We start from the raw sequence: 27,588 nt of genomic DNA on the forward strand, positions 1-27,588 counted from the left end.
CACCACTGTCTCTTTAATCTTAGTGGCTCTTTACTCTTCCATAGAAAGAAGGCTGTTTAAAAGAGATTCTTGTTAATACATTGAATTGGATTGAGTTGCAAATGGTTGGTATGAGTTACTTATTTGTAAACTAGCTTTAAAAAGTTTTTATTGTAAAGCTTCTAGTTTGACTACTAATATGGAATTTTAAGAACAAAATGATGTGGCCTTAAGTGCTTACTATATTATCTGGAATGTTACAGGAGGTGCATTAGTCTGTAAAATGATAGATAAATGAATGGGCAAAGATGTGCATATTTGCAAATTTTACCTTATAAATATGCCAACTTCTGAAGTGTCCTTTTATTTCTTTAGATTTTTTTTTTCTGTAATATGCTGGTAAATGCAGAAGATAAAAGCTTCCAATAGCAGCCTTCATATTCTGACTTTAGAGTGCATGCTTTCCTGATGCTTTGCCTGAGGGAGTGATTGTGATTTTAATGGATGTAGTCTTCATGTAAGTACTATGGTGGTTTCACACCAATGGCTAGCTAAACTCCTCCATACCTCTTTCTCTCACACCCTCCTCAAAGGAACAGAGGGAGAAAATATGAAGGAAAAGGGCTCAAGGGTAGGGACAGACAGATCACTCACCAATTACCATCATGGGCAAAACAGAGTTTGCATAGGGAGATTAATGTAATTTATTGACAAATAATAACAGACCAGAACAGTGAGAACTAAAAGCAAAATAAAAACAGCATTTCATCTCCATCCACTCTCTTCTACCTCAATCCCTAACACTGTCTCAGCTGCTCCTTCCTCCTCATCCTATTCCCCTACTCTAGTGTGGGGCCCCTCCCACAGGATGCAGTCTTTCCTGAACTGATTCTGTGTGGGCTTCCCACAAACATCAGTTCTTGAATCATAGAATCACAGAATTGTAGGGATTGGAAGGGAGAAGAAGAAGAACTGCATGGGCTGAATATGTGGGACACAGTCCTTAAGGAACAGCCTGCTTCAGCACGGGCCCCCCACGTGCAGCAGCTCCCACCAGACCTTCTGCACCGCTGTGGGCTCCTCTCCATGGATGGCAGCCCTCCTGTCTGCTAGGGCACACTGCTGGTTCATATTCAGCTTGCTGTCAACCAAAACCCCCAGACCCCTCTCTGTGAGGCTGGTCTCTAGCGTTTCTCCCCCCAGTCTGTACGTGCAGCCAGAGTTGCCCAGTCCCAGGTGAAGGACCCAGCACTTGCTCTTGTTAAACTTCATGTGGTTAGTGACTGCCCAGCTCTCTGATCTGTCCAGATCTCTCTGCAAGGCCTTTCCACCTTCAACAGAGTCAACAATCCATCCCAGTTTAGTATCATCAGCAAATTTGCTCAAAACATGTTTTAGTCCTACATTGAAACTGTTTATGAAAACATTGAAAAGAACCGGCCCTAAAATGGAGCCCTGGGGGCTGTCCACCAGCCTGATGCGGCCCCATTTACCACAACCGTTTGAGCCCTACCCATCAGTCGATTGTTCATTGTGTGATGTTTTTACTTAGCTGTATGCTGGACGTTTTTTCCAGTAGGATCCTATGAGAAAATGTATCAAAAGCTTCACTGAAATCCCAAAAGATTGCATCTGTTGGCTTCCCTTGATCAACTAGTTGGTTGATCTTATCATAAAAGGAAATCAAATTTGTCAAACAGGACCTACACCTCGTGAACCCCTGTTGGCTATGACCAATGACTACATTGTCCCCCAGGTGTGCTTCAGTAACTTCAAGGATCATCTTCATAATTTTACCAGTCACTGAGGTGAGACTGACAGGCCTGTAATTACCAGGGTCTTCTTTCTTGCCCTTCTTGAAAATTGGCACAACATTTGCCAGCTTCCAGTCTACTGGGACCTCTCCAGATTCCCAAGACCATTGAAAAATAATTGAGAGAGGTCCAGCAATGACGTCAGCCAGCTCTCTGAGTACCCTAGGATGAATCCCATCTGGCCCCATGGACTTGTATGGATCCAGGTGGAGCAACAAATCCTGCACACGTTCAGGGTTGACTGGGAGTTTATCATTCCCACCATCATAGTTGTCCAGCTTAGGGCACAGGAGGTCCCAAAGCCCATCATTGGCATTGAAGAAAGAGGCAAAGAAGGCATTAAACGTCTCTGCTTTGCCTATGTCCTTGTTTGTGAGGTGATCAGCCCCGTCAAGTAGTGGACCTATGTTTTCTCTGGTCCTCCTTTTTGTGTTTAAGTATTAAAAAAAAGCCTTTTTTATTGTCTCCCACAGACCTGGCCAGCTGCAACTCTAATTGGGCTTTGGCTGCATGAATTTTCTCCATATAAATGCGAACAGCAACCCTGTAGTCTTTTCATGTTGCCTGACCCTGCTTCCAGCAGCCTTACATATTTCTTTTTATGCCTAAGCTCCAGAAGAAGATCCCTGGTCAGCCAGGCTGGCCTTCTGCCCCGCCTGCCTGATTTCCGATATTTCGGAATTGCCTGATCCTGTGCTTTTAGGAGGCAGTGAGGCAGTGCTCAGGATGTTTCTGTGGCATGTGCTTCCTTTCTTATCCCCTACTTTGTGTAAACATAACTGTCAGCAAACAGTGAATTGATGTTAAATATTTTAGCTGCTAAGATTCATTGGATAGACAGATTTGACCTTCCCATCCTCATGCGTTGTATTATAAGTAGCTACATCAGTACAGGAAATTGAAAGCAGAGATAAATGTTTAGGCAGCACATTGTTGGAACATACAGAACAGTACGTTGCTCATATCTTAATGACTTTATATAGAAGACTTCATCATAGACCATTCAAAAGTACAATTACCTTGTTTTCCTGATGTTTGGAAGTCATATATGCTATTTAATAGGCTTTTTTTTTTTTTTTTTTTGGTAATTTGTGTGCTTGATATATTTTCAATTACCTGAGATGCAATATAAATATGATATGTTGGCATGGATATTGAGAAATTTATTATGCATCTGTAGAAAAGTCACTAGAGAAGCTAGAGAATGCACCATAAAAACATGAGATGTATCCAGATATTCTTTCCTCAAGCAAACATTTAAGAGGCAGGATAAATGTGAACCTATGGAACTCAACAATGGAATTGCAGGCAGAGCATCTGTCTCTGCATAGTTTTGGCAAAAGATCAAGAGTGGCTAAAAACATATGCACAAGGGAACAGCTATGTTTTCTCCTAAGGATGAAATCTGTATTCAAAACAAAGGTAAACCTAATTTGCCATTCAAGGTAAACACAGTTTGCTTAGGTCTTCCTTTACTTAGGACTTACAACAGGACAGACTTCTCTTATGGTTTGCGGCAGTTGTTCAATATCATGCTTTTGCATTAAAAGATTGTATTGAAGCCTGGTTTTCACCACAGGTGAGAGACCACTAACAGGAGATGCTAATATCATATCCAGACAGTGAACAAAGTCAAGAAGCTTTGCATGTGGATCTTTTAGCTACAATCATGAAGTCATAGAAAGAAACTCTTTCATACCTCAGATATAGGATGTGGTGCATTTGGAAGTCTGCCTGACAGTGGTGACACGTTTAAAATGTGGACGGGTCTCATGGGGTGCCTGTTTCAGATCTACTCCATTACTCCTGGCCTTTTGTAGGAACTGGACTTCACAGTTTTACTTCTGCCTGCTTTCTATGGGAATTTCAGTAGGAATAACATGAAGGTGACAGTATTCCTGTATTGCAGTTATGCACCTTGTTCATTTCAAAAAGAGTTTTGAAATTCCAAATCAAGGTGGCCAGAAAGGCTACAGCCAAACTCTTTGAAGTGCACATGGTTTCCTTTGTAGGTATGTGTGTAACAGCTATTTCCAAGCTATTTTCAGTGTGTTAAAATGGAAAAATAGTGAAAAAGAAAGCTGTTTATCTCTTTTGCAATCCTACACTTATTCGGCATTGTTAGCAAAAGAACAAGAGATGAAAGGACATGAAAAAATAAATAGGTACTCAAAGTATTTCATGTCAGAAAGAGCAGTCAGGCATTGGAATAGGTTGCCCAGAGAAGTAGTGGAGTCACTGTCCCTGGGGGTGTTCAAGGAGAGATTGGACCTGATGCTTAGGGACATGGTTTAGTGGGTGACATTGGTGGTAGGGTGATTGTTGGACCAGATGATCTTGGAGGTCTTTTTCAACCCTAATGATTCCATGAGTCTATCTTATTTTATTAGTGTAATACAGTATTGCAGACAGAAACGATTGCTTTTTAAGTAACCTTAAACCCTGTGATGATAATAAAGTTGAGTATGCTTGCATTGAATATGGAAAGGCTAGCTTGCTCTTTGGAATTAGTTCTTTATCCCTTATTCTTAACAGTACAGGAATTTTGACTATTGGGAAGCAATAAATTAGTTGAATTTTGTTTCATAAATGCTGTTTCTCTTAAATCACTTGAGAACTGTCTGTTATATATTGCACTAATAGTCCTCCATAATAAATTGAAGATTTTATTAGTTTTTAATTCTGAGTTTGTATCAAACTTCTTCTTCCTCAAGTAGTACATTTGCACAGAGACTTCTGTTATGTGGATTTAAAACCCTGCAGCTGACTGTAAGATTTGAAACCACAAGAACTGAAACATCTTCCTCTTGCCATGTAGAAGTCTGAGATAGTTGTCATTGGTTTTCTTGTGGTTTTAAAGTCATGGTACTCATCAAGTCTTAAATGTATTTTGTGGGCAGGTAGGAACAGAAATGATTTTTGGTTGTGCTGAGTACTCCTATTTTTGCAGTGTTAAGGCAGCAAGTACCATAAAGGATATATTTGTAGATTTACAGAAGGTTTCTCGTTTGCTGCATTGACAGAAATTTACAACCTGTGGTAACAAATGAATAGTACCTTCTATTATTTCAAGAAATTTAAATGTGTTTTCATTCCAGTTGATAATCATGTTTTTCAGGAGTTTTGTAGTTCACATATTTTCAGCCACACTTCACTGTCTTCATTTTGATTGCAAAGGTCATATACACTCCTTTATATTTAAATTGAATTTGGGAGATTTAGTTTGTTTGCGATATTTTTGGAGGTATTCAAAGGGAGAGGGAAAGTAGTGGTAAATAAAGATGAAGTAATTTTTATGGGAAGGGAATGTTGAAGGAAATAAGTGTTCCCACCTTCTACCTCCTGGAAAACTTTTCATGTGCTTTATACTCACTGTATTGTGTCATGTGTTTCTTCCCCCTCCTTGATTAATACATTAATAAAATGTATTAATAGAACTTTTTTTTTTTTTCCAGTTCACATTAATACATTTTCAGGATTATTTATACAGTAGGTAAGAGATGATATTGTTAAAACAAACACTTAAAATCTGCTGAAAATGCAACTCCCCTTTTGGATAGGAACCATTATTTTGTGTGGAAATCACAGGACGATCCCAGTACAGCCTGGGCTTTGAGGTGTTCTGAAAATAAAATCAGATACATTAAAATAAAAATTATATGTATTGCCAAAGAGCAGAAACTCCTTTTGCTAGGGAATATGAGTAATTAAAAGGAAAGATGACTGCTGTGGTTCCTTTTGCAGTGTCGAAAGCTGCTTTATCTCAGATTTATTCTCAATATCCTAACAGCACACTAAGGTTATTCTAGAGAGAATGAATCTACCATGAAGGAACAACTCTGTTTTAAGGTGATGACCATGGGATGTGTGTGACTGGGATGCTGTACTGCTATTTATGTCTACTATTCAGTTTGTTGAGATAAGGTGTTGGCATTTGTTTTTTTTTGTTGTTTTACTGATGAATAAAACTGATAGCATCAAAGGGGTTATAATTGTCTAAAATGTTATTTGTTTTGTTTAACTGAATTCAGTGGATTGACAACAAAAGTGCACAAAATTCTTTTTCAGTATTCCATTTTAAGACATTTCACTTCTGCTAATGATTGCTAGATCCCACTGCGGTCTTTTGTCTGCCAACTCTACAGCCTGTGGAAAGAAAAGAACATGAGCACATGTTACAAATTGCTAAAAATGACAAGAGCAGGACTTTCAGCAAGTCTTTACAAGACTGGAACCATCTTTCTATTATGAACCTTGCTGCTTGTTTCCTAGCAAACTGGCTTGGCTAGCTAATAATGTTTGCTAATTAGAAAAGAAACAATTTTGGAAACAAAAGGATGTTTTTAATTCAAGCTAAATAGGGTAGGGCAAAATGAATTCAAATTCCTATGTCTCTGGACTGTTGTATAAGAAATTTTCTAGCAGTTTATACACTGACCTGCTCCCACAAATTTTCTTTTAAGAAAAAAAAGTGTCTGCGAAGTGTCACCAGGTAGGCAATCAACAACATTCTGGTATGCACCTATGTCATGTGACTAGAAGAGGTGTTTGACTTTTATCGCCATTTTTTCTCCTTCTCAACCCAAAGTAAATAGCTATTGAATAGGGAGGTGCCCTCTCATGCAGTTAAACATGTGTTTTCCCGGAGGGGCCTTTCAGGATTGCAAAACTCAAGGGCTGAGGCAAAATTGCTTGGCTGTGGTAGCTTAAAAGGAATGCAGATGCCTACCAAAGAAAACAGCTGGTTTGATGCCATTTGTGATGAGTGAAGCTGAAAAATAAATTGTTAGTGAATAAAAGGTAATTCCAGCTTTTAGTCACCAGCTGGATGCAGTATTCTTTGAGACAATGAGAGATTTGTAAGAAGGTGGGGATAACAAGGTGTCCTACAACAATTTTCCCTCTTTCCTGTTCAACAGTGCAAAATAAAAACATTTGTAGAAAATAGAAAAATTTGCCCTATAAAATGCTGGCATCTTGAAACAAAATCTGAAATGCTTTGGAATGTTTGCCTTTGATTGTTTTTCTTTGAGGAAGCTTATGTCTTATATTTCTTAACATTTTGTATGTTCTTCTTTGGACTGTTATAATTTCTTATTTTAAATTTGGTTATTCTTAATCATGAGACTGTGGTGGTTTTACACAGCTGGGCAGCTGAACTCCACCACAACCGCTCTCTCACTCCCCCTCCTCAAAAGGAAAGGGGGAGATAAGCAGTGAGAACTAAAAGCAAACTAAAAACACCTTTCCCCCATCCACACTTTTCTATGTTCCCCCCTCCGAGCAGTGCAGGGGAACACAGAATGGGGGTTGCAGTCAGTCTGTAACACTTCATCTCCGCCACTCCTTCACGGTCACTCTCTGCCCCTGCTCCACGTGGGGTCCCTCCCATGGGATACAGCCCTTCCAGAATTGGCCCTACATGGGCTTCCCACAGGCTCTTCAAACTTCTCCAGTATAGGCCCTTACGATGGGGTTCATCCTTCAGGAGCAAACTGCTCCAGCATGGGTTCCCCAAAGGTGGCGGCTCCTGCCAGACCCCCTGCTCCTGCGTGGGCTCCTCTCCACGGGCTGCAGCTCCGGCCTGGGGCCTGCTCCTGCGGGGGCTCTCCATGGGCCGCAGCCTCCTCCAGGCCACATCCACCTGCTCCACCGGGGGCTCCTCCATGGGCTGCAGCGTGGAGATCTGCTCTGCCGTGGTACACCACAGGCTGTGTGGGGGACAGCCTGCTCCATGGTCCTGACCACAGGCTGCAGGGGAAGTTCAGCTCTGGTGCCTGGAGCACCTCCTCCCCCTCCTTCTTCACTGACCTTGGGGTCTACAAGGCTGTTTCTCCCTCCTCACTCTCCCAGCTGCTGTTTTGCAGCAGTTTTTAATTTTTATTTTTTTTTCCCCTTTTGTTAAATACACTTTCACAGAGGCACAAACAGCATCACTTACTTGGCTCAGCTCTGGGCAGGTCCCTTTGGAGCTGGTTGAAACTGGCCTTTATTTAACATGGGGCAGCTTCTGGATTCTTTTCACAGAGGCTACCCCTGCAGCCCCTGGCTACCAAAACCTTGCTATGTAAACCCAGTGCAAACACCAACAATAAGTTGGAGATAAATTAATATAAAGTGGTTTGTTTTGTATGCCAGTAATACTGAATATAAACACAGGATTGCAAGTTTTCATTTCCACTTGTGCCGTAATAGGTACACTGTAATTCTCCCTTTGATCCTCCTTTATTAGAGCATTGATTAAACCAGTACAGAAATACATGGATTAAATACTCTTTGCCTCTGTATGTTAAGGAATGAGTCAAGTTCATGCAGGTGTTTTTAAGATTGTGCTTGATTAACTAAGTTCATTCCAGTCTGTAATCTCTTACGTCCATGTTTATGTTTTTCTTGATTGTTTGTTTGTTATTATATAATTATTGAATGACAACAACAACAACAACAAAAAGTCATAGCACTTTAGATAGGTCAATTAGCAGATGATAGATAAATGCAGTCAAGGGCTGGACTTTCAAAGGGCTTATTGATTCAAAGTGACTTATTTTCTTTAAGAGTATGTCTTGAGGCATCCTGAACACCTTTTTGAAAGTCTTGCATATTTACTTAAGTGCTAAGCTGAGCTCCAGCTTCACTTGGCCTGTCAAGCTCTGTGTGCACTAAAAATATTTTTGGTTTTACCCAGATGGTAAGCATATCAATAGGTCAGTGTCTGAAATGAGGAATTAGGTGCATTTTACCTACACTGATTTTGTTAGATACAATCTGTATGTTCTGCTTAAGTTAAATTTGTCTCAAATGAAAACAAAAAGCCCCAAACGATGCTAACTATCAGAGAAGGCTTGCTATAGCTAAGATTAAAAATAAATAAATAAATAAAAAATTTGAAAGTTTTTATGTCTGAAAACAAGAACAGATTAGAAGAAGGGTTCCCCAGGCCTCTGTTTTTCTCCATTAGCCTCCTGCCTCTTACTGCCTGTACTTTCATTCCTCTTTCCTATGAACTCCTTTGTCCTCATTTTATTTTTTCAAATCCTATTTTTATGCACTCCAGTAACTTTTCTGCTTTTCCTTCTGTGAAGGTTTCTCCCCCTCACCCCGATATCACTATCTTTAAAATTCCATGGCTTTATTTGAAGCAGAGGTTGCCCACGTCAAGTAATTTCAAAGCTACTGCAGAGCCAATTATTTGCTTTTAAAAATGCTTTTGTTATGTCCTCCAATTAATTTTTATCATATCTTGATGGTAGGCAGTGCTCTTATACCAAGCATGTTATTTACTAGCCACTTGTCAAGGCAGTAATTAGACTTTCAGACCCAAAGAGCAGAGGGTAAAATTCAAGTGGTTTAATGGGCATTTCTGGTACATTCAGCTATCTTTTGCAGTTCTGTTTTTATAAAACTGTGCAAAGGACCTCTCTTCAGCACAGAAGGATTCAGATAATCAGAAACTAGGAGGAAGATAACACATGTGACTATGGGTAATGTTCTCTCGTTACATAACTTCCAACAGCTGTTATCTCAGGGCCACATAACACTGCTTTTTCATGCGTTTCTCACCCAGCTTACTTGGGTTCTTGAGCAGACTTGCACTTACCTTCTCACATCTGCGTATTTCTTAGTCACGTCAACTGCAGTCTATTGTTATTAATATCATTAATTTAAACATTAATGCCCAAATAATTATCTTCTTCCATGCACATATACCTCAGGAAGAAGCTCTTCTCAACCCGACCTTACAGTCTGCTTAAAAGGTTAAATAAAGAGTCCTGAAAGGCAAATCTCTGCCACAGTTGTGTGTTCCCTCCCTGCAGCTGCTTCCTGAACAGCTCTGCCTCTCTCTTGTGAAGACAATGAGACATCCTACCTGTTAGCTTCACTAGGCAAGGAAAAATAACTCTCGTTATGGTTTAGGTATCAGTTATCTTTTTTCTCATAACAACTTACTTGCCTGGCAGTAGAGTTAGTATGGCAGCAGCAGAGAATGAAAGAATGAATCAAATAAATGAACTGAAAATACTTTAGTACAAATTACGATTTCATGCTTGCTTATTCTGTGACTGTCCTAAGATCAGAAAGAGAAGCAATTAAGTTCCCTCTCTCTGCCTGCAGCCAGGCATATGTACACTGAACTCCCTTGTGCATTGTGCTTTATATGTGTGTGTTCTGGTCTAGAACTGTGCTTTGTGAAGCAATTTTTTCTAACTCCAGAGTACTAGTAAAATCATTGAAGTCCAAATGTGACCCTTATGAGTGGCTGGGAAATGTACACTAGCATTTGCTAATGATAAGAATTCTGTAAAGTGTTGGATGCCCCCTCCTTTTTTTCTCAAAAGATTTAAGCTTTAAGGACCTCATGTGAGCCCGATGGTCCTGCTTGTTAGCATTTTCCTACCACCAACTCTCTTGGCTGTTTTCCTTTCCAAGTGTCGCGATTTTTGTGGTACATGCCTCTTTCTGATTTTCTTCATCCTTTTTTATTTTTCTGTTAAAGACAGGCAAACATAGCAAACCAAGCAGCTTCCTGATGACTGACTTACTGCTACTTCATGTTGGAAAAATAGTTATTTAAAATTGAATACTCATATGAATGTCAACATTTGCTTGGATGTCTTGGATAGTCAGGGGAAGGAAAAAACAGTGGTAGAAAATGACTTCATAATTTTTTCTTTTTTTTTTTTCTCCAGTCCATTGTGTTATCTTCAAAATACAATTGTCTTCAAAACTTTCTAAAAATGGATTACATGATTTCCAGATGGAAGTTTATGAACCAAGAATTCATCCTGCAGCCTTGTAAGATTTACTGACTCAGGCCTGCTTCTTAGATCACGGCTTGAGAGTTGCACTAAATGTGATTTTAGCTTTCCAAATTCAAGAAAGCACCACAGTTAGACAGTGTGAAGGCCTAACCTGATACAGATTGAAAATGTTGATCCATGTTTGTTTGTTTCCCCCCCCCCCCATGAACTTTTTATTAGTTCATTGTGATCAGTTCATTTGCATGACCCTTCTCTGCTGATCTGAGTGCCAGATCAGGCATCATCTGTACTCTGATAGTCAGCATAAAAGTTTTAAAGAGCTCTATATTGGAAAACATAGAACTTGCAGAATTTAAATGTCCTGTACCTGAAATGGGCCTGACTGGCACACCGAGTAATCTGAATGTCCTCAGATGTGTACATTCTGTGTACAGAAACGGAAATGCTCAGTACTGCAGAGTCACGAGGCCCAGGAAGCCTGGAACTGATACAGACAAATCATCAGGAAAAAAAAAAAAAAAAAAAAGTTGAGTGATGTGGTTTAAGACCATCTTTCTTATGATGTCCATGGCAATGTCATGGTGGGTTAACTTCAGCTAGTTGCAATGTGCCCACCAGGGTGCTCTCTAACTCATCCTCAGCTGGATGGGGAGAAAAAATTATGAAAAAAGCCCATAGGTTGAGATAAAGACAGGAGAATCACTTATAAATTACTGTAATGGGCAAAACAGACTCGGCTTGGGAAAGATTAATTTAATTTATTGCCAATTAACAATAGAGCAGAACAGTGAGAACACCCACCCACTCACACATACATTTTCTTCCTAGGCTCAACTTCAGTCCCTTCTTCTACTTCCTCCTTCCCCTGACTGGTATAGGGAGATGGGGAATGGCGATTACAACCTGCCCATAACGCTTTGTCTTTGGTACTCCTTCTGTCTCACACTCATCCCCTGCTTTAGCATGGGGTCTCCCTCACATGGGATACAGTCCTCCACGAACTATTCCAATGTGTGTCCTTCCCATGGTCTATAGCTCTTCAAGAACTGTTCTAGTATGGATACTTTCCACAGGATGTAGTTCTTCAGGAACAGAATTCACCCATGTGGGTCGCCCATGGGCCACGGTTCCTGGCAGAAAACCTGCTCCAGTGTGTGCTCCCTTGCATGCTCCTGCCAGGAGCCTACTTCTGTGTGAGTAGGGGCTACACCTTCCTTCAGGATATAAACAAATGCTCTGGTATGGGGTCCTCCATGGGCTGCAGTGTGGATATCTGCTTTACTGTGGTTCTCCACGTGCTGCAGGGGAAAAACACGTGCCACCTTAGTCTTCTCTACAGTCTGTAGGGGAATCTCTGCTCCAGTGTCTGGAACACCTCCTCTCGTTCCTTCTTCTCTGCCCCTGGTGCTTGCAGAGTTGTTTCTAACCTGATTTTCATTCCTCTCTTCCAGCTGCAGCGTTTTTTATATTTGTTTTTGTTTTAGTCTTGCTTAAATATGTTATCATAGAGGTGTAATCAGTGTTGCTCATTGGCTCAGCTTTGTCCTTTGGCATGTTCCTTTTGGAACTTGCGGGAACTAGTTATAATCAGACTTGGGGCAGCTCCCGGTCCCTTATAAGAGAAATCACCCCTGCAACCTCTCCATTACAAAAATAATGCCACACAATTCCAATTACAGACATTTAGCTGTTCAGAGCTTGCCTGAATTCCCAAAGCATTCTTGCTGTGATTTTGTGGAGTACCACTAAAGCTGTCCATCTAAGACAATAAAATTACAGCAGCATTACAGGTCTGTCTGAATTAATCATTTGCAAGTAAACTCTCCATAAGAGAGGTTAATTTGTTGAGAGCTGATGTTACCTGATCCAGGTTTCTTCTGCTACTCTAACTAGTGTTGCAGCTCTGTGTTCGAGCCTGCTGACTGCTAAGGGTTTAAGATCACCAGCACACGAACTGTAGCCTTACAAAAGAGCAGAAGAGGCCTGCAATTGAACTAAGGAATGCCATCGTATTTTTGTTTTTTCTTTTCTCACAGTGAAACAAAATGTAGTGAGACCAAAACAAAAGTTGCATCTTATATGAGACTAATCCATTTATATTGAGTTTTGAATATGCCTTTTTTTTTGTTTCTTTTCACATTTTTGAGGTAAATTTCGGAAGTTTTCAAAGATTCTGTATTGTCCTACTAGTAATCCAGGAACAGACAGTCAGTTCTCTGGTTTTCAAAGAGTGCTGTCTGCATAGCCTGTGTGTATGGTTTGTGTCTTTTATCAGACTCCTGACTAATTTAATGTGCAGCCATTTACAGATTTGTAAGAACAGCAACACATGAACAGGAAAGCGTGTACTTTTTGGAATTGGGTTTGAACTTAACTTCTGACTCTTTCATAATCAATGAATAGGTAGATGTATTTTGTGAATATGAGAGCTACTTTTATCCTTTGTTCAAATGAGAAGTCATTAAAGAATTGAAAGTCCCTTAAACAAAAATTGAATGTTGTCTAGGGGCATGGCTGTCTTTTGGTGATGCAGGCACACATTTTGAATATTTAGAGCAGAAGTTTGTGGGCTGCCATGTGGTGAGATACAGCTGTTATTAAAGGAGTAACTAACAGGCTTGCTCCCCCTAGTTTGAGCTGATTCATTCCAGAGACAGAGAAGGAGTCAATGCCTGCCAGCGTGTGGGAGCTTGAGAGCAGCAGCTGCTACATAAAAATAAGCGCAATCACCACAGGACTTCCAGAAAGTTTTTCTTGCCTGAGAACTCCAATAACGCACAATTTTTGAAGACTTCAGTGATGCGAGTGGCTGACCTGATTGTTCAATACAGAAGAACAGTATTTTCTAAAAGTTGCATGCTCCAGGAAAAAGGCAATCGCAAGGCAATCATGAGTGTGTGGCTAAATGATTTGAAAATTGAAACCTGCTTGGCTTCACTAGATATTCAAATAGACTGAGAAAAGGACCAGTGTAAGGAAATAGCTTGTATACTGAATTACCTTTTCAGTCAAGGCATTTGTATTCCTCTTTGCCTCTGGGAGTTCAGATTTCACTGAACCTGATTGTCCCCTCCCGCTCCTCCCTTGTGTTTACATTTTCATTTGCTTTTTCTCCTAATAGAAGTCTCATGCTTCTTTAGCACGACCATTTATTTACCTCCACGAGCAGGAACAGCATCTGCAGCTCAAACAGCAGGAGTTGAGACATTTCTTGCCTTTTTAAGCTGGAGTGTTTGCCTTAACTCTTGTATTTCCTCAGTATACAGTTGCTTAGAGAGTTTTAGTTGATTTAAATGAGCTGTTGATTGGTTATTGCAGAAAGTTCATGAATGTGCCTAGTAAAGAGGTAAGAAGTGTTGTTGTGGTTCAGGAGCTGGAAATACAGACCACATGTATTTCTGTATTAATTTTATAGGAACTGTATGGGGAGAGTTTGCAAGGCATGAGGGCCTGTGTTTGTTAGGGAGGGAGAAAGGAAAAGACAAATGCACAGAAAAGGATTTAACTTGGGAGGAATGCAACTCTGGACTTGTCCATATTTGCCTGAAGAGAGAAATATTTATTTGTGAGGTTGAAAAAAAACATCCAAATCTCCTGTAATATTTCCTGCTGCAACATGAACAATGAAACAGTGTGCAAAGGTTTGTATATTTACAACCTTCTTTATGTTCAAGTGGACTGGGTCATAATGGCTCTTGTTGAATTTGTGGTATATGTGTTTACATAGGTGGCTTGCATTTGTCTGTGTGTTCACAAGTGGTGAATAGACAGGGGATAGCTGGGGGGACAAGCTGGGCTGGAAGACTGAAATGTCTTTTTACTCACAAGTCTGCCTTCAGGTATTTGGATTTCAAGAAGGGCATTGCCAGGAAACATGGACTTGGATGTAAGCCACTGAATTGGGTATGTGTTGGTATTTCAGCTTCTAATTTTTATGTAAGTTGCTCTTTGTGTATAAGGTATGGGAATGAAAATACTCACATAGCCTTCGCTTTGAGGCTATTTATGAGGGGGCTCCTGATACTGGTGTGTCTGTGTGTTTCAGATTCAGTGTGTGGATTTTGCCAGACTTCAGCCTGGGCAATTCAGTGTATTGGAGCACCTCCTGGGAAGAGAAGTCAGACTGAAAGAAAGTGGGCCCCTTCAATTTGTTTAACTAAATTCCAGAATTACTTAGGTCTCCACCCTTGTGAACTTCCCATGGTTTTTTGACAGCTACATTACTCTCATGTTTTACAGAGTGGTACTTCCTTTGGAAAAATGAGAGTAGGGACTGAGCTGTGCATTGAGAAGAGGTACTGAATACATAAGGCCTCTGCAGTGCCATTATTTATCAAGGTGAAGAGAATAAATTTATGCTTTGCGAGTATATTTTCTAATTTTCTTTGGTCCAAAAATATTCACTATATATGAAGCTTCACATTTGCAAATAAGTTGGATATCACTTTGTGGGGAAAAACATGGACAAAAGCCAGGGTAAAGCAAAGTTGGAAAGTCCTAGTGCAGAGGTATTCCAAAATTATGATCGAGCAAAAGATGAGCTATAAAATTAAGGTGTTAGTAAATACCTTGTATTTTGAAGGTTATAGTATTTGAATAGTTTGTCCTGGTATTATGAACAAATATCATAGAATCACAGAGTGTTTTGGGTTGGAAGAGACTTAAAGATCATCCAGTTGCAACCCCATTGCCACGGGCAGGGACAACTTCCACTAGATTAGGTTGCCCAAAGCCCCATCCAGCCTGGCCTTGAACTATTCCAGCAATGGGGCATCCACAGCTTCTCTGGGCAACCTGTTCCAGTGCCTCACCACCCTCACTGTGAATAATTTCTTTCCTATATCAAATCTAAACCTACCCTTTTTTGTTTTAAAACTCTTTACCCATTGTCCTGTCACTATACTCCCTGATAAAGAGTCCCTTCCCATGTTTCCCATATGCCCCCTTTAAATATTGAAAAGATGTTATAAGGTCTTCCTGGAGTCTTCTCTTTTCTGGGCTAAATAACCCCAACTTTTTCAACCTCTTTTTTTTTTTTATGAAAGGCTGTGAAAAAAGAACATACACACTATCTAAAATATATACTTCATTATATAGTATATTTATGTGATGTGCTTGACCTTCAGATCAACAGTCCATTGGCAGTCTGGCACTTTTCTCATCTGGACTTTTGTTGTGCTGTGGCGCTGTGTAATGATACTTGGAGGGCAAGTGAAGGCAAATGCAGAAGGGTTTTTTGTCACTTTCCTAGGTTCTCTGATTGTACTTGAAAAGTTGAACGATTTTGTATGTAACATTTTTGTATGGGGAACTAAATGTGTGTGCTCAAATGTTTCATCTGGAGTGAGGTATTTATGGCTGGCTAGCATGTGTGAAGGATTTATAGCCTAGCTTTGGATAATCAAAAAGTCAAGATTTCTTGAAAGAGTACTAGTGCTATATTTATGTTACCATGTTCTAGTTCAAACCTGTAACATCTTCAAGTCTGTTTTGTGTCACGATATTCAAGTATTCAAATCAAAGCAGTGTTATGTGTTATCTTTTCTGTTTTTTCAAACTCAAAACTAACCACACAGAGAAGAAAATGCCACCTAATAGTTACTCTTACCACTTTGCTTGCTTATTTATTTTTTTTTCAATTTACTGTGGTAACTGTATTAAATAATGCCATATGAAAGTTTTTCTGTCCTTTTGTGCTGAAGCTCCATGAGTGCTTCGTTGTCCTAGCAGCAGTGAGAACTTACGAGAAATCACAGCATGGAAGTGTCTGAGAAATTGTCAATTGTCTGTCTTTTCCTTAGCTACAGTATTTTTTTTCATAAATACTGTTTAAAAATACCTGTACACTGATATTTGACCTAATGCATAGCAGCTCTTTTCACTGTGGAATTTACACATTATATCATAAATTTAGGAAACTTCTACTTTCACCTGTAGACAAATTCTATTGCAAGGGGAATTGCTTTCTTTTTCCCTTAGCCAGATGACTTGTTCTGTAAAGGAATATTTTTGGTCTTTTGGATGTGCTAATTTAAAAGTCAACAATAGGCAAGTCATAGTACCTAGTCCCTAAAAAGTAAAAAACTGTCCTTTAATTATTGGCTAAAATCTATTAAGCCTATCTTATAACTTCCAATGTATAAGCATTTAAACTGATTGAAGACTCTGCCTGTAGAAAAAGTCGAAAACACTGTGGTGCGATTTTAAGTGTATTTTGAAAATGTGTGTTAGAGTTGATACATTGGTTTCTCTGTGAATCTTTTGATTCTGAAACTGCCACAGATGGAGACTAAGCTGTTGGTTACCTTTGACAAAATCCTATCTGTTCCTAAGTTGTAATGGTCTGTTTTTCTTTTTATCAAACAATTCTTAAACTATGAATAGGAAAAAGTTCTTCAGAAAATTCTGCTTAATATAAATGCTTTTGTAAATGAGCATTAAAAAAACCTTTGGAAGTAGAACCACTCATTTTGCTGTCTTGGCTAGAAATATTTACTCTTACAGGTTTTTGTAAGAAATAGAATTCTGTTCATTTTCATCATTGAGGAAAAGCCCAGTAGCCATACTCTACCTGAAGTTGAATTAAGCTTTGTGATGTGTGTGGACGATGGAAAAGCAAATCTGATAAAGTATTACTCCATACATTGTAAGAATGTGCCTCCTAGGACTTAATTTAATTTCATTGGTCTATGATGTCAAGATGGCATTTTAAATAACCCTGGCAGTCAGAGGTGAGAAAAAATGGTTTAGATAAAAAGGTGGATTCAAATAAACTCTTGAGCTTTTAAAATGCTCCAGAGGGAAATCGCTATTCATTGTACTGTGGTTTTATCTATTGCCAGTGTTGGTAGTACTGAAATAACATGGAAGAGATTGTTCTCATTGTGGATTATGTTTGTTTATTTTTTTTTTTGTCAAGTTTATGATTGTTTTCTGGCAGACAAAAAAAAGTTTTCTCAACAATTTTAATTACCCATTTTGTATGTATTTCATATATGTTATTATAAAGTATATGTTTGCTAATCCTGTTAGTGGTAAAGTATAATGTCTAAAATATTCCATATGTGATAAAGCACGCAGACAGTCCAGACTGTCTGTACCTAGGCTGTCAGTCCAGAGGCTGAAAGTCTAATCTCTAATTTGTGGTGCTCTTGACTTTCTTGCTGTATGTTTTGCATTCTTTTTTTGTGGCTTATTGAAAAATTATTAAGATGTATTACACTTGAATGAGGAATGGTGGCTGCAGCTTGAAAGATTCAAGAATATGGGACAAGTTGCTGTAGACAGCAAGAAGCAGGGCAGGGGGGATCATGGATGTCAGTCCTAGGATCAAAAGCCATTCCAGTGGTTACTTCAGCAAAGCCTTCCAGTTGATTTCATTAGCCCTGTAAGAAGGTGAGACCTGGCTCACACAGTTCTGTGCATAACCAAGTCACTGAACTGTGCTAATTGTGTGTAAGTAATTGGAAGCAGGAATTTGTCTGTTCCCAACAACTATCCTTAGTAAACCAAGTAGATGCATTTTCCTATAAAATTGCTATATTTTTCTAAGATGTTCTAAACAGAAAAAGAAGTTCTAGCCTCTTTTTATTATGAGCTGCTATTCATAAACTTTAGAGGAGCAGGTACCTCAGAGATCAGATATAATGTTAGGTTCTTCTCCTCATCGTTGAGAAAGGAGTTACATTCTGATTCTTGAGGGAATATGGCCTCACTAATTAAAAATGGAAACATGAAGTGCATACCACAACCTCCACATGTATATAGATTTTATAGTCTTAACCGATACAGGCTTACGCATGCCTCTCTGAAGAGGTCTTATGTATATTCTAAGGACTGCAGCTCTGACTGAAATCCTGTTGTTCCCTTGTACCACCAAAAAAAATAGTAAATGATTTTTCATAGTGTATTTAGACTATGAAATGTAAATGAATGAACCAGTGATTGCATGATTCTTGCTCTGAATGGAGTGCATGGTAGCTGCCTCTCAAAGTTCTGGCAGTTCTTCAAATTAGTTTGAAGATTTTGTAGAGACATAAAACAGTGTGAGAGAACATCATTTCATCATGGCCTGGTAAGATCACAATTAAGCATTTCACCATCCAGAATATGGATGAATGGCTTGTTATATTTACATCAAGAATTTTGTTATAAACTGAAATGTAAATGGAAAAATGAAGGAAGACAATGCTATTTGTTGATACAGAATTTGTAGAGCCAATTGAGGTTTGCAGAAACAATACCATTAGTATTAGCAGTACTTCTGAGTGTGGTATGGCATAATGTACCTTACATGCTCTTATATAATGCCTTGTCTTTTTCTCTCTCTTCCTTTCTTATCTCTCCACAGTGCTGCATACCCAAGGTCCTATTGATGGCAGTCTGTATGCAAAAGTAAGAAAGAAGAGTTCTTCAGACAGCAGCATCCCTGGTGTTGCTCAGGGTGTTCCTGTGACAAGCAGTCCCGATCACAGTGACCATACTCTGTCTGTCAGCAGCGATTCGGGACACTCAACAGCTTCCATCAGGACAGACAAAACCGAGGAGCGCCTTGTGCCAGGCGTCAAACGGGGGCTGAGCCCACAAGAGAAGGCAGAACTGGACCAGCTACTTAGTGGCTTTGGTTTGGAGGATTCTGTCAGCAACACCAAAGATATGACTGATGCTGGAAGCAAGTACAATGGGACTCGCCACATAGTGCCAGCTCAGGTTCATGTGAATGGAAACACCAAACTGAAGGACAGGGAGACTGATATTTTGGATGACGAAATGCCTAATCATGATCTTCACAGTGTGGACAGCATTGGGACTTTGTCTTCATCAGAGGGGCAGCAATCTACCCACCTAGGGAATCTGAGTTGCCACAAGAGCAGTCAGAACTCCCTTCTCTCAGATGGCTTTGGAAGTAACACTGGGGAGGACCATCACGGTGTTATTGCCCCAGACCTGGGAATTGGTGTGGATCCCCTCTATGAGAGATCATTTGGAAGCACTGAGCCGAAGTCAACTCAGCAACTGCAAAGGAATCCTTCAGTTTCACCCCAGCCTCAAGCCTATGGCCCAAGTAACTACTCTACTCAGACCTGGGTTCGCCAGCAGCAGATGGTCACTGCTCACCAGTATGGTTTTGTCCCAGAGAATGAAATGCGGATTGGCATTCATAACACGGTGGAGAATTCAGGCAATGTCCAGAGCCAGTCCCGAGTTCCAGGCACACCAACACACGGCCCCAGTAGTAGAGATGCTGTGCAGAGGGGGCTAGGAAGTATACCAGGTGTTTCTGGAGCTGCAGAACATGCTAGCAATGAGAGTTTTAAGCTGGGGCCGGTGTCACAGAGGGATGCAAATAGCCTGGATCTCAGAATGAATGCAGGGGACTTGCCAGCTTCTCCAACTTTGGATATTGATCAGTCTATTGAACAACTGAACAGGCTGATCTTGGAATTAGACCCTACGTTTGAACCTATCCCAACCCGCATTAACACTGTCACCAGGGACACAGATCAAGTAAATGGTTTCACCAGCCTTAATGTGGGTGTGGAAGAGCTTGGCAGGAGCCCTGGCTTCCATGAGAAATTAGAGGTCATAAACAGGAATCCCTCCCAGCATGGTAAGCTGTTGAATATTGTATGGCAATACTGTTTGAATGCTTTTGAATAGTTTTTGAAGTGTTTTTCCCAGCACATCTACTCTTGATATGGTGCTGTAGGACCTCAGATCAAGAATTAAACTTTCAGGATGATTATCAAGGAGTTCTTCCTGATATCCTGATATATAACAGTCCATTATGGAATCACGCTGATTTTAAAAAATGTGGTTTTGAAGATTATTAAATGCCTTTGGATACTTGCTTTTTACACGAGAAAAGTACTGTTCAGCAAATTCTAACCTGCAGATCATCAGTTGTCATTTTTTGCTGCTGTAAGTTAAGATGATAGGGGAGCAGAATTCCTGTGTGAATTCTACATTACTACATGAGACATTTTTAAAAGGTATCTGTAGTGGAATGTTTCATATTTTTTGATGTTTTTATATATTTTTTATGATTATTTATGATTTCCACTTAAGGTAGGAGAAAAAGTTAATTTGCTCTTCAAATTTAGCGTAATGCTTTTGTATTAAATTTCTGCACAATACTTTCATGAATATAGTGATCTTTGCCAGTGAGGTATTTTAAAACATATTATTTCTGAAGTGTTGTTCTGTTGAGAAGTACAGAAGTTGCAGTGCTTGCTTACCATCTGCTATCTCTGTATAAGACAACTGAAACCTTTCATTAATGCTGTAGCTGAAACTTGTGACCAGCTTTTTCTGGTCTTGCTTTCATGGTCTGAAGTTCTGTGTGTTCTAATTCCTCTAGCAGAACATATCCACTTCCCTTACTTTCCTCTTCTCCCTCTTCCTACCTCCAGTTTTGGTATAATAAAAAATTTGCTTGTTTCTCTGGGATTTGATTGTAAGATCAGCCAGCATGCCAGAACATCTCTGTGGCCTTGTGAACACAAATGAGCTGCTTCAGCTCAAGCCCAATTGGTTATGTCAAACTATTTGATGGTGACCATGCCTAAGTGCAGCACGTGGTTTCTGTTAGTGTGCAAGCCTCACAAGGAACAAGAACAGTGATTTCTCGTAAAGGAGGTGAAATCACAACTTTGTATTTAGAAGGGTAACTGAGGACTAAAGAAGTCCAGAAATCCATAGTAAATATGTAAGCTGCTTCACTGTTTGTTTTTAATATGCAGTATATGTTTTGTGACTCTTACGGGATTAAATTAATCAGTTTGTAGTTGTATTGAATCTTTCCAAATGCTTAGCTGATACACAAGTATTGAAAACAAGATTTTTCCAGCAGAAGAAATATTCTGTTTATTATACAGTAGTATACCAAATTTTGTGCTTAAAAAAGGGCCACATAGAGCAGGCTGCCCAGGACCATGTCCAGACACCTTTTGAATATCTCCAAGATGGGAAATTCCACAATCTCTTTGGACAAGCTTGGTCACCTTCATGGTTAAAAAAAAATATTAAAAAAAAAAAAAATAAAATCCTGATATTCAGTTGGAATCTCATTGTGTTTCAGTTTGTGCCCACTGCCTCTTGTCCTGTCACCACTGAAACAGGCCAGGCTCTGTCCTATTGCTCCCTCAGTTCAGGTATTAATGTACATTGATAAGATTCCCAATGCACTTTCATTTAATTAAGAACTTGCAAGCAGTGTTCCATCCAGTATTTTGTTCTGAACTCTACCAAACTCTGAGCAGGTCAACCACTGAAAAGTGTTCAGATATATCAGATTTATTTGCTGCATAAGGCTACAGCAGCCTGGAAGTGTAAGAAAGTTCTTTCTTGGCCTCCAGGGCTAACAAAATACATGTAACGTAGCACAAAGCTGGAAGTACCAGCTTTAATTTCTAGAAATGCTAACATCTCTCTTGGCCACATTATTGTGTTTAAAAGAAATTATATCATATATTTTTCTTCTTATAAGGCAAATAGAGCGAAGATTAAGAGTTTATAAGGATCTCAGGCTTCAAGGTATATAAGGCTAATTACTAAATGCATTAGGTTTCCTAAGAATTTCTCCTCAATTTTGTGTAGCTTAGTGCCAATAACTATTTAAGTCTTCCTTTATAATTTGTTAGAAAAGATGTTGAAATTCTGATACACCATTTCAAAAAGCTAGATGAAATTACTTGGTGACACTGCTTTTGCTGTTGTTGTTACTTTTTTTTTTTTTTTTTTTTTTTTTGATAGTAGATAATTAGGCCAAATATTTCAGGTCAGCATTCAGTGCTCCTACTAGTGAGATCTAATAGAAATATAACTGGCAAATTTTAAATGGGTCCAGTATGCCAGTATGCTTTAATTTGGTCACCTTATGGAAGGCTGGAAAGCAGCTTTTCTGCAAGCATGAAAGGAATTTAGTGCACTCTGTGTTAGCAAAAAAAACCCAACAAAACAAAATACTTTTAGTTGGTAAGTTTGTCTGCAAATGTGATGTCTCAGCCTGACATTATTCTAACAGTTGTGCAGTTCTTGAACTCAAACACGAAAACTGTGCAGCCATATCCAACCTCAGCTCAGTTTTATAACTGTCTTGAGTATCTCTGTGTGATTTTTTATTTCAGCATATTAGGTATACCTTGTCTAGCAAAACCAGAATAAACTATTATTTGGATCTTTAAGTCATTTCTTAATTTTTTGCTTGGAGGAAGTACTTCATTCACACTTTAACTCTCCTGAAATCAGATTCTGTTGAAGCTCATAACAAGGCCTTTCATTGACATTAGAGACTTCAGGAGCAAGTTGGCAAGTAAAGGGTTACCCATGCATTTTTAGGGCCAAAAAACAGATGAATGAACTGCATCTACAGTTTAAGCGTTGCAGAAAGCCTGAAATGTGTGGAATCCAGGATATAGAATGCAAGACTGAAGGCCTGTGTTGGCCTCTAGTGCTAGCTTTGTCGTATTGAGATTTATGGGCCTCATTCTAGTCATATTTCTAGTAACTTAGGATACTTATGTTTAGAAAAAAAAATCCTTTAAAAGTTTAACTCTTAAGTGCTTTCTTTACTATTTACCTTGGATTTTTCAAGGCCTTATGCTGCCACTGTTGTCAGTTTTGAGTAGCAACTTTTAGCCTTAGTAGTCTCTTTGAAACAAGGTGCTAGTATAAAACTTACAAGACTCATAAGATCTGATTGAGGCAGCTACAAGAAGCCTTATATATTCTTACCCGATATTTCCTGGTGGTGGTCCATGTTGAGAAGTTATAGTTCGTTTCATTGAACACAGCAAAACTGAATGGGTGCTTTTCTTTTGCTGCAGCTCCTAATTTGAAGGTATGTGCAAAGGGTTTATTAGTTAAGGTATCTGGAGATGTAAGCTATACCACCATCATTTGCAATGATTTCTAACTCACAGGATGACATATTTTGGTAAAAGAGGTAGAGAGCAGGGTTAGTAAGGATTTAGATATTTGGCTTTAGCCAGTACCTTTAGGCAGCAGAGTGCATTAAAGATTAAAGACCATTGTTTGCAGCTAGTGTTGGTAGTGTCTAGAGGAGTTTCCATTGTGTAAAAATCATGTCTCTTGCTCTTGAGTGATAAGCAGCAATTTTGAATGTCCTTTGCCTGCTCTTTGATCCTTTTGAGTATCATTAACAAAGCAATTTGCTGTTGTGTCTAATCTAATTGCAATGCAGCAGACAATTCCCAAGAGGGGTGGCCTTACTTTGCTTCTGCAGTCTGGGGGTATGCATTGCTCTGTTCATCTGTGCGTCTGATCTGGCAACTGTGCAGTGGTGGGTGCTGGATTATCTTGTCCATCTGATGGTTTGAAGGTTTTCTTCTGGTTTATTTCTGTGTCAGATCATGAAATGATGTGTGCAAAAAGAGAGTTGAGGACACAGATAGAGGCAGCGAGGCAAGTGACCATTTTAGCAGTTTTTAGATAGATAGGACATAGATAGGTGTATCATGAAACTGCATACTGATATTTTCCTGATAGAACCTGATCTGTAGGAACTTCACTGTGGGGAACACAGTTATTCCTTCGTGTTACTAAACACATTTAGGAAATTATGATTAACGCTAGGGCAAAGCTAAGGGACAGATCAGTTTGGTATTTTAGGGCATTAGCACCAAGACTAAAGTTGGAGAGATCAGGATTATTCCCCTGTCATTTTCTGCATGTGCTTCAGCATGTGGTATTGAAGTAAGTAACATAAAGAACAGCATTTTATTAAAGAAAATATTTTTAAAAGAAATATTCCTTCGTATAGCTTCACTACAATAATAATAACTTTTTAAGTTTGCCTTTATGTCAAGTGCTAAAATGTTCTGAGTTTTTCAAGTACCATTCACTTGATAATGGAACTTGACTTTAAAACTGCCCATGGTTCCGAAGGTAAAACAATCTGTATGTGGCATGCTGCCACGTCTGCTTGAAACTGGGAACATTCTGGTTTTCCTTGCTTTAGGAATTATTTACATATCTGGACTTGTCCTGGCTGTTATATAAGGAATCATTTACGCATACTGTGAACAAAACAAATTGGGGGAAAAGCAGGTTGACTATTAATGAATATTAAGAATGAGGAAGACCTGGAGTGTTTTGCCCTTGATACATCATCTCTTGATGGAAACGGAGCATTCTAGTTGCAAGGAAAACTTGTTTGGTAAAGTCAAAAGTGTATTCCTGCATGCTGGGGAGCAAACTAATGTACAGTTTCACGGGAAGATCTTCTCCAGATTTGTTAACACTGATTTCCCTCAGTGGAAGACTGTAAATATGCTATATATGAAAGAACACAAAACCATATCATTTAAGGTAAATGATCGCATAAAATAACAGTAATGCCTTGTTCGTTAGCAATCTGTGGTAAAAGAGCACAGGCATACTAGATATGGTTTACCTAACCTCTGAGTAGTCTTATGGAATTAACCTGAGCAGGATACTCACTAAGGCAATTAACTAGCTGTTTCCACTACTTCAGCAACAGGAGGTGTAATTAATAGCACAAAGAAATGCTTGCTGACATGGAGATGAAGAAATAGCCATAACCAAAACAGTGGTTGACTACTGATCAGTGATGATCAGTCTTACACCATCAAGTTTTAAGGTGAGCCATATGCCCTGTGACTCAGTCTTTCACCTCATGCATATAGAGAAGAGAGAATTAATTGACGTGTGATGGAGGGATTTGGCAGATCAGGGCTGAACCGCCCTGAGATTGAATGGAAATATCCACTAGTTGGAGTTGAGTCAATAACAAACTAGTGGAGATGAATGGGATTGATGCATTGTGTGTGTGCCTGAACTGAGTGCTAAATAACGAGAGTGGTAGGATTATCTGGTTTCTAGAATCATAGAATGATAGAATGGTTTAGGTTGGAAAGGACCTTAAAGATCATCTTAATTCCAACCCCCTTGCCATGGGCCCCATTAGACCAGGTTGCACAAAGCCCCATCCAACCTGGCCTTAAACGCTTCCAGGGATGGGGCATCTGCAACTTCTCTGGGCAACCTGTTCCAGGGCCTCACCACCCTCTGAGTGAAGAATTTCTTTGGAATATCTGATCTAAATCTACCCTCTTTTAGTTTAAAAGCATTACTCCTTGTCCTATCACTACACCCCCCTGACAAAGAGTCCCTCTCCTGCTTTCCTGTAGGCCCCCTTGAGGCCGCTATAAGTTCTCCCTGGAGACTTCTCTTCTCCAATGTGAACAACCCCAACTCTCTCAGCCTCTCTTCATAGAAGAGGTGCTCTAGTCCCTTGATGACCTTTGTGGCCGTCCTCTGGACTCGTTCTAATATGTCCATGTCCTTCTTGTGCTGGGGGCCCCAGAGCTGAGTGCAGGACTCCAGGTGGGGTCTCACTAGAACACAGTAGAGGGGGAGAATCATGTCCCTCAGCCTGCCTGCCGCGCTTCCTTTGATGCAGTCCAGGATATGGTTGGCTGCCTTGGCTGCAAGCACACATTTCTGCTTGGGATTTCCCCAGCATTTCTGCTGTATTTCCCCTGTATTTCTGCTTGGGATTGCCCCAGCCCACATGCAGGACCTTGCACTTGGCCTGGTACAACTTTGTGAGGTTCACACAGACCCTCCTCTCAAGCCTGTCAAGGTCCCTCTGGATGGCATCCCTTCCCTCCAGTGTGTTGACTGCACCACACAGCCTGGTGTCATCAGCAGACTTGCTGAGGGTGCACTCAATCCCATTGTCCATTTCACCCACAAAAATGTTAAACAGTGCCAGTCCCAAAACTGACTGATGAGGAACAACACCACTTGTCACCGATCTCCATTTGCACATTGACCATAGCTCTTTGAGTGAGATCATTCAGCCAATTCCTTACCCAGTGAGTGGTCTGTCCATCAAATCCATGTCTCTCCAGTTGAGAGACAAGGATTTCATGGGGACAGTGTCAAATGCTTTGCACTATCCAGGTAGATGATGCCAGTTTCTCATGCTATAACTGTCATAGATTTGTCATAGAACTGGCCACCAGATTTGTCAGGCATTGTCTGCCCTTAGTGAAGCCATGCTGGCTTTTACCAATCACCAACTTATTTTCTATGCGCCGTAGCATAGTTTCCAGGAGAAGCTGCTTCGTGATCTTGCCAGGCACAGAGGTGAGACTGACTGGCCTGTAGTTTCCCAGGTCTTCCTTTACATCCTTCTAGCATGAGTGTTCAGAGAATCCATGTCCTTAGACTTCATGTACCTATTTTCAATGCCCGGCAAATAAATGTGTGTGAAGTGAGAATGCACACTGTTGCACATTCATGCCTCTGTTCACTTGTATGTTTCTGCACTGTTTGCAGAATCAGCAGATAAGCAGCTACCACCCCTTTCACACTTCTTCCCAGAGGCTTTTATACACACGTATCCTTGACAAGTTTATCTTTTGACAGTATGTGTTACAGAATGTTCACTGTTTAAAAATAATAAAAAAAAAGTGAACTATTTCCTTAAACTTGACTGAGCAAAGTTCTTCAACACAGTTGTCATTCCCTGAAGTGTTTTTCATAATCCCCTCTTTCGAAATTTTTTTTGGTGAAATTGTTGCTGGTTCACTGGCACATCTGGCCCAGTTTTTACAGCTGGATGTATATGATTGTATATGGACTTGCATGTGCAGCTATTTTTTATGTAATTGATGCACTTTTGGCATTTGAATGAACTGTCAAAATGTGGCACATAACTATAAATAAAATTGTGCAAAGTACTGGCTGCTCTTGTAATGGTGTTCTGGATTCTGTCCAAAATGAAGTCTTGGCTTAAGTGCTCATTGTTTTTGAGAACAGGAGGAAGTAGATAATGATCCTTGTTTGTTTATTTAATGTTGCAAGATGTGTCTTAATGAACCATGTAGAACAGTGGTTGAGCTTTTTCACTCAGTGCTATGTGTGTAGCTTGTCAGAGGTAAATCAGTGCTCTGTTTTTGAAAGAAATTATAATTTTTGCTTTTACATGAGCTGAGTTACATAAAGATGAGTTTGGTGGGGTTTCTGGTAGTAAATGAAAATACCAT

General features: G+C 39.7%; 1 protein-coding gene across 8 annotated transcripts in view; it reads left to right on the forward strand.

Annotated features, from left to right (window-relative positions):
• The window catches only part of TNS3 (tensin 3), a 247,992-nt gene that overhangs the window by 153,142 nt on the left and 67,262 nt on the right, over window positions 1-27,588 (forward strand). For all 8 annotated transcript variants that reach the window (XM_082754611.1, XM_082754606.1, XM_082754607.1 and 5 more), the window contains one exon: window positions 18,900-20,159. In XM_082754611.1, the coding sequence (XP_082610737.1) occupies window positions 18,900-20,159 (1,260 nt within the window). The remainder of the gene's footprint in view (window positions 1-18,899; window positions 20,160-27,588) is intronic.

This window comes from Aythya marila (assembly GCF_965140915.1).
Source record: "Aythya marila genome assembly, chromosome: 2".
Lineage (NCBI taxonomy): Eukaryota > Metazoa > Chordata > Aves > Anseriformes > Anatidae > Aythya > Aythya marila.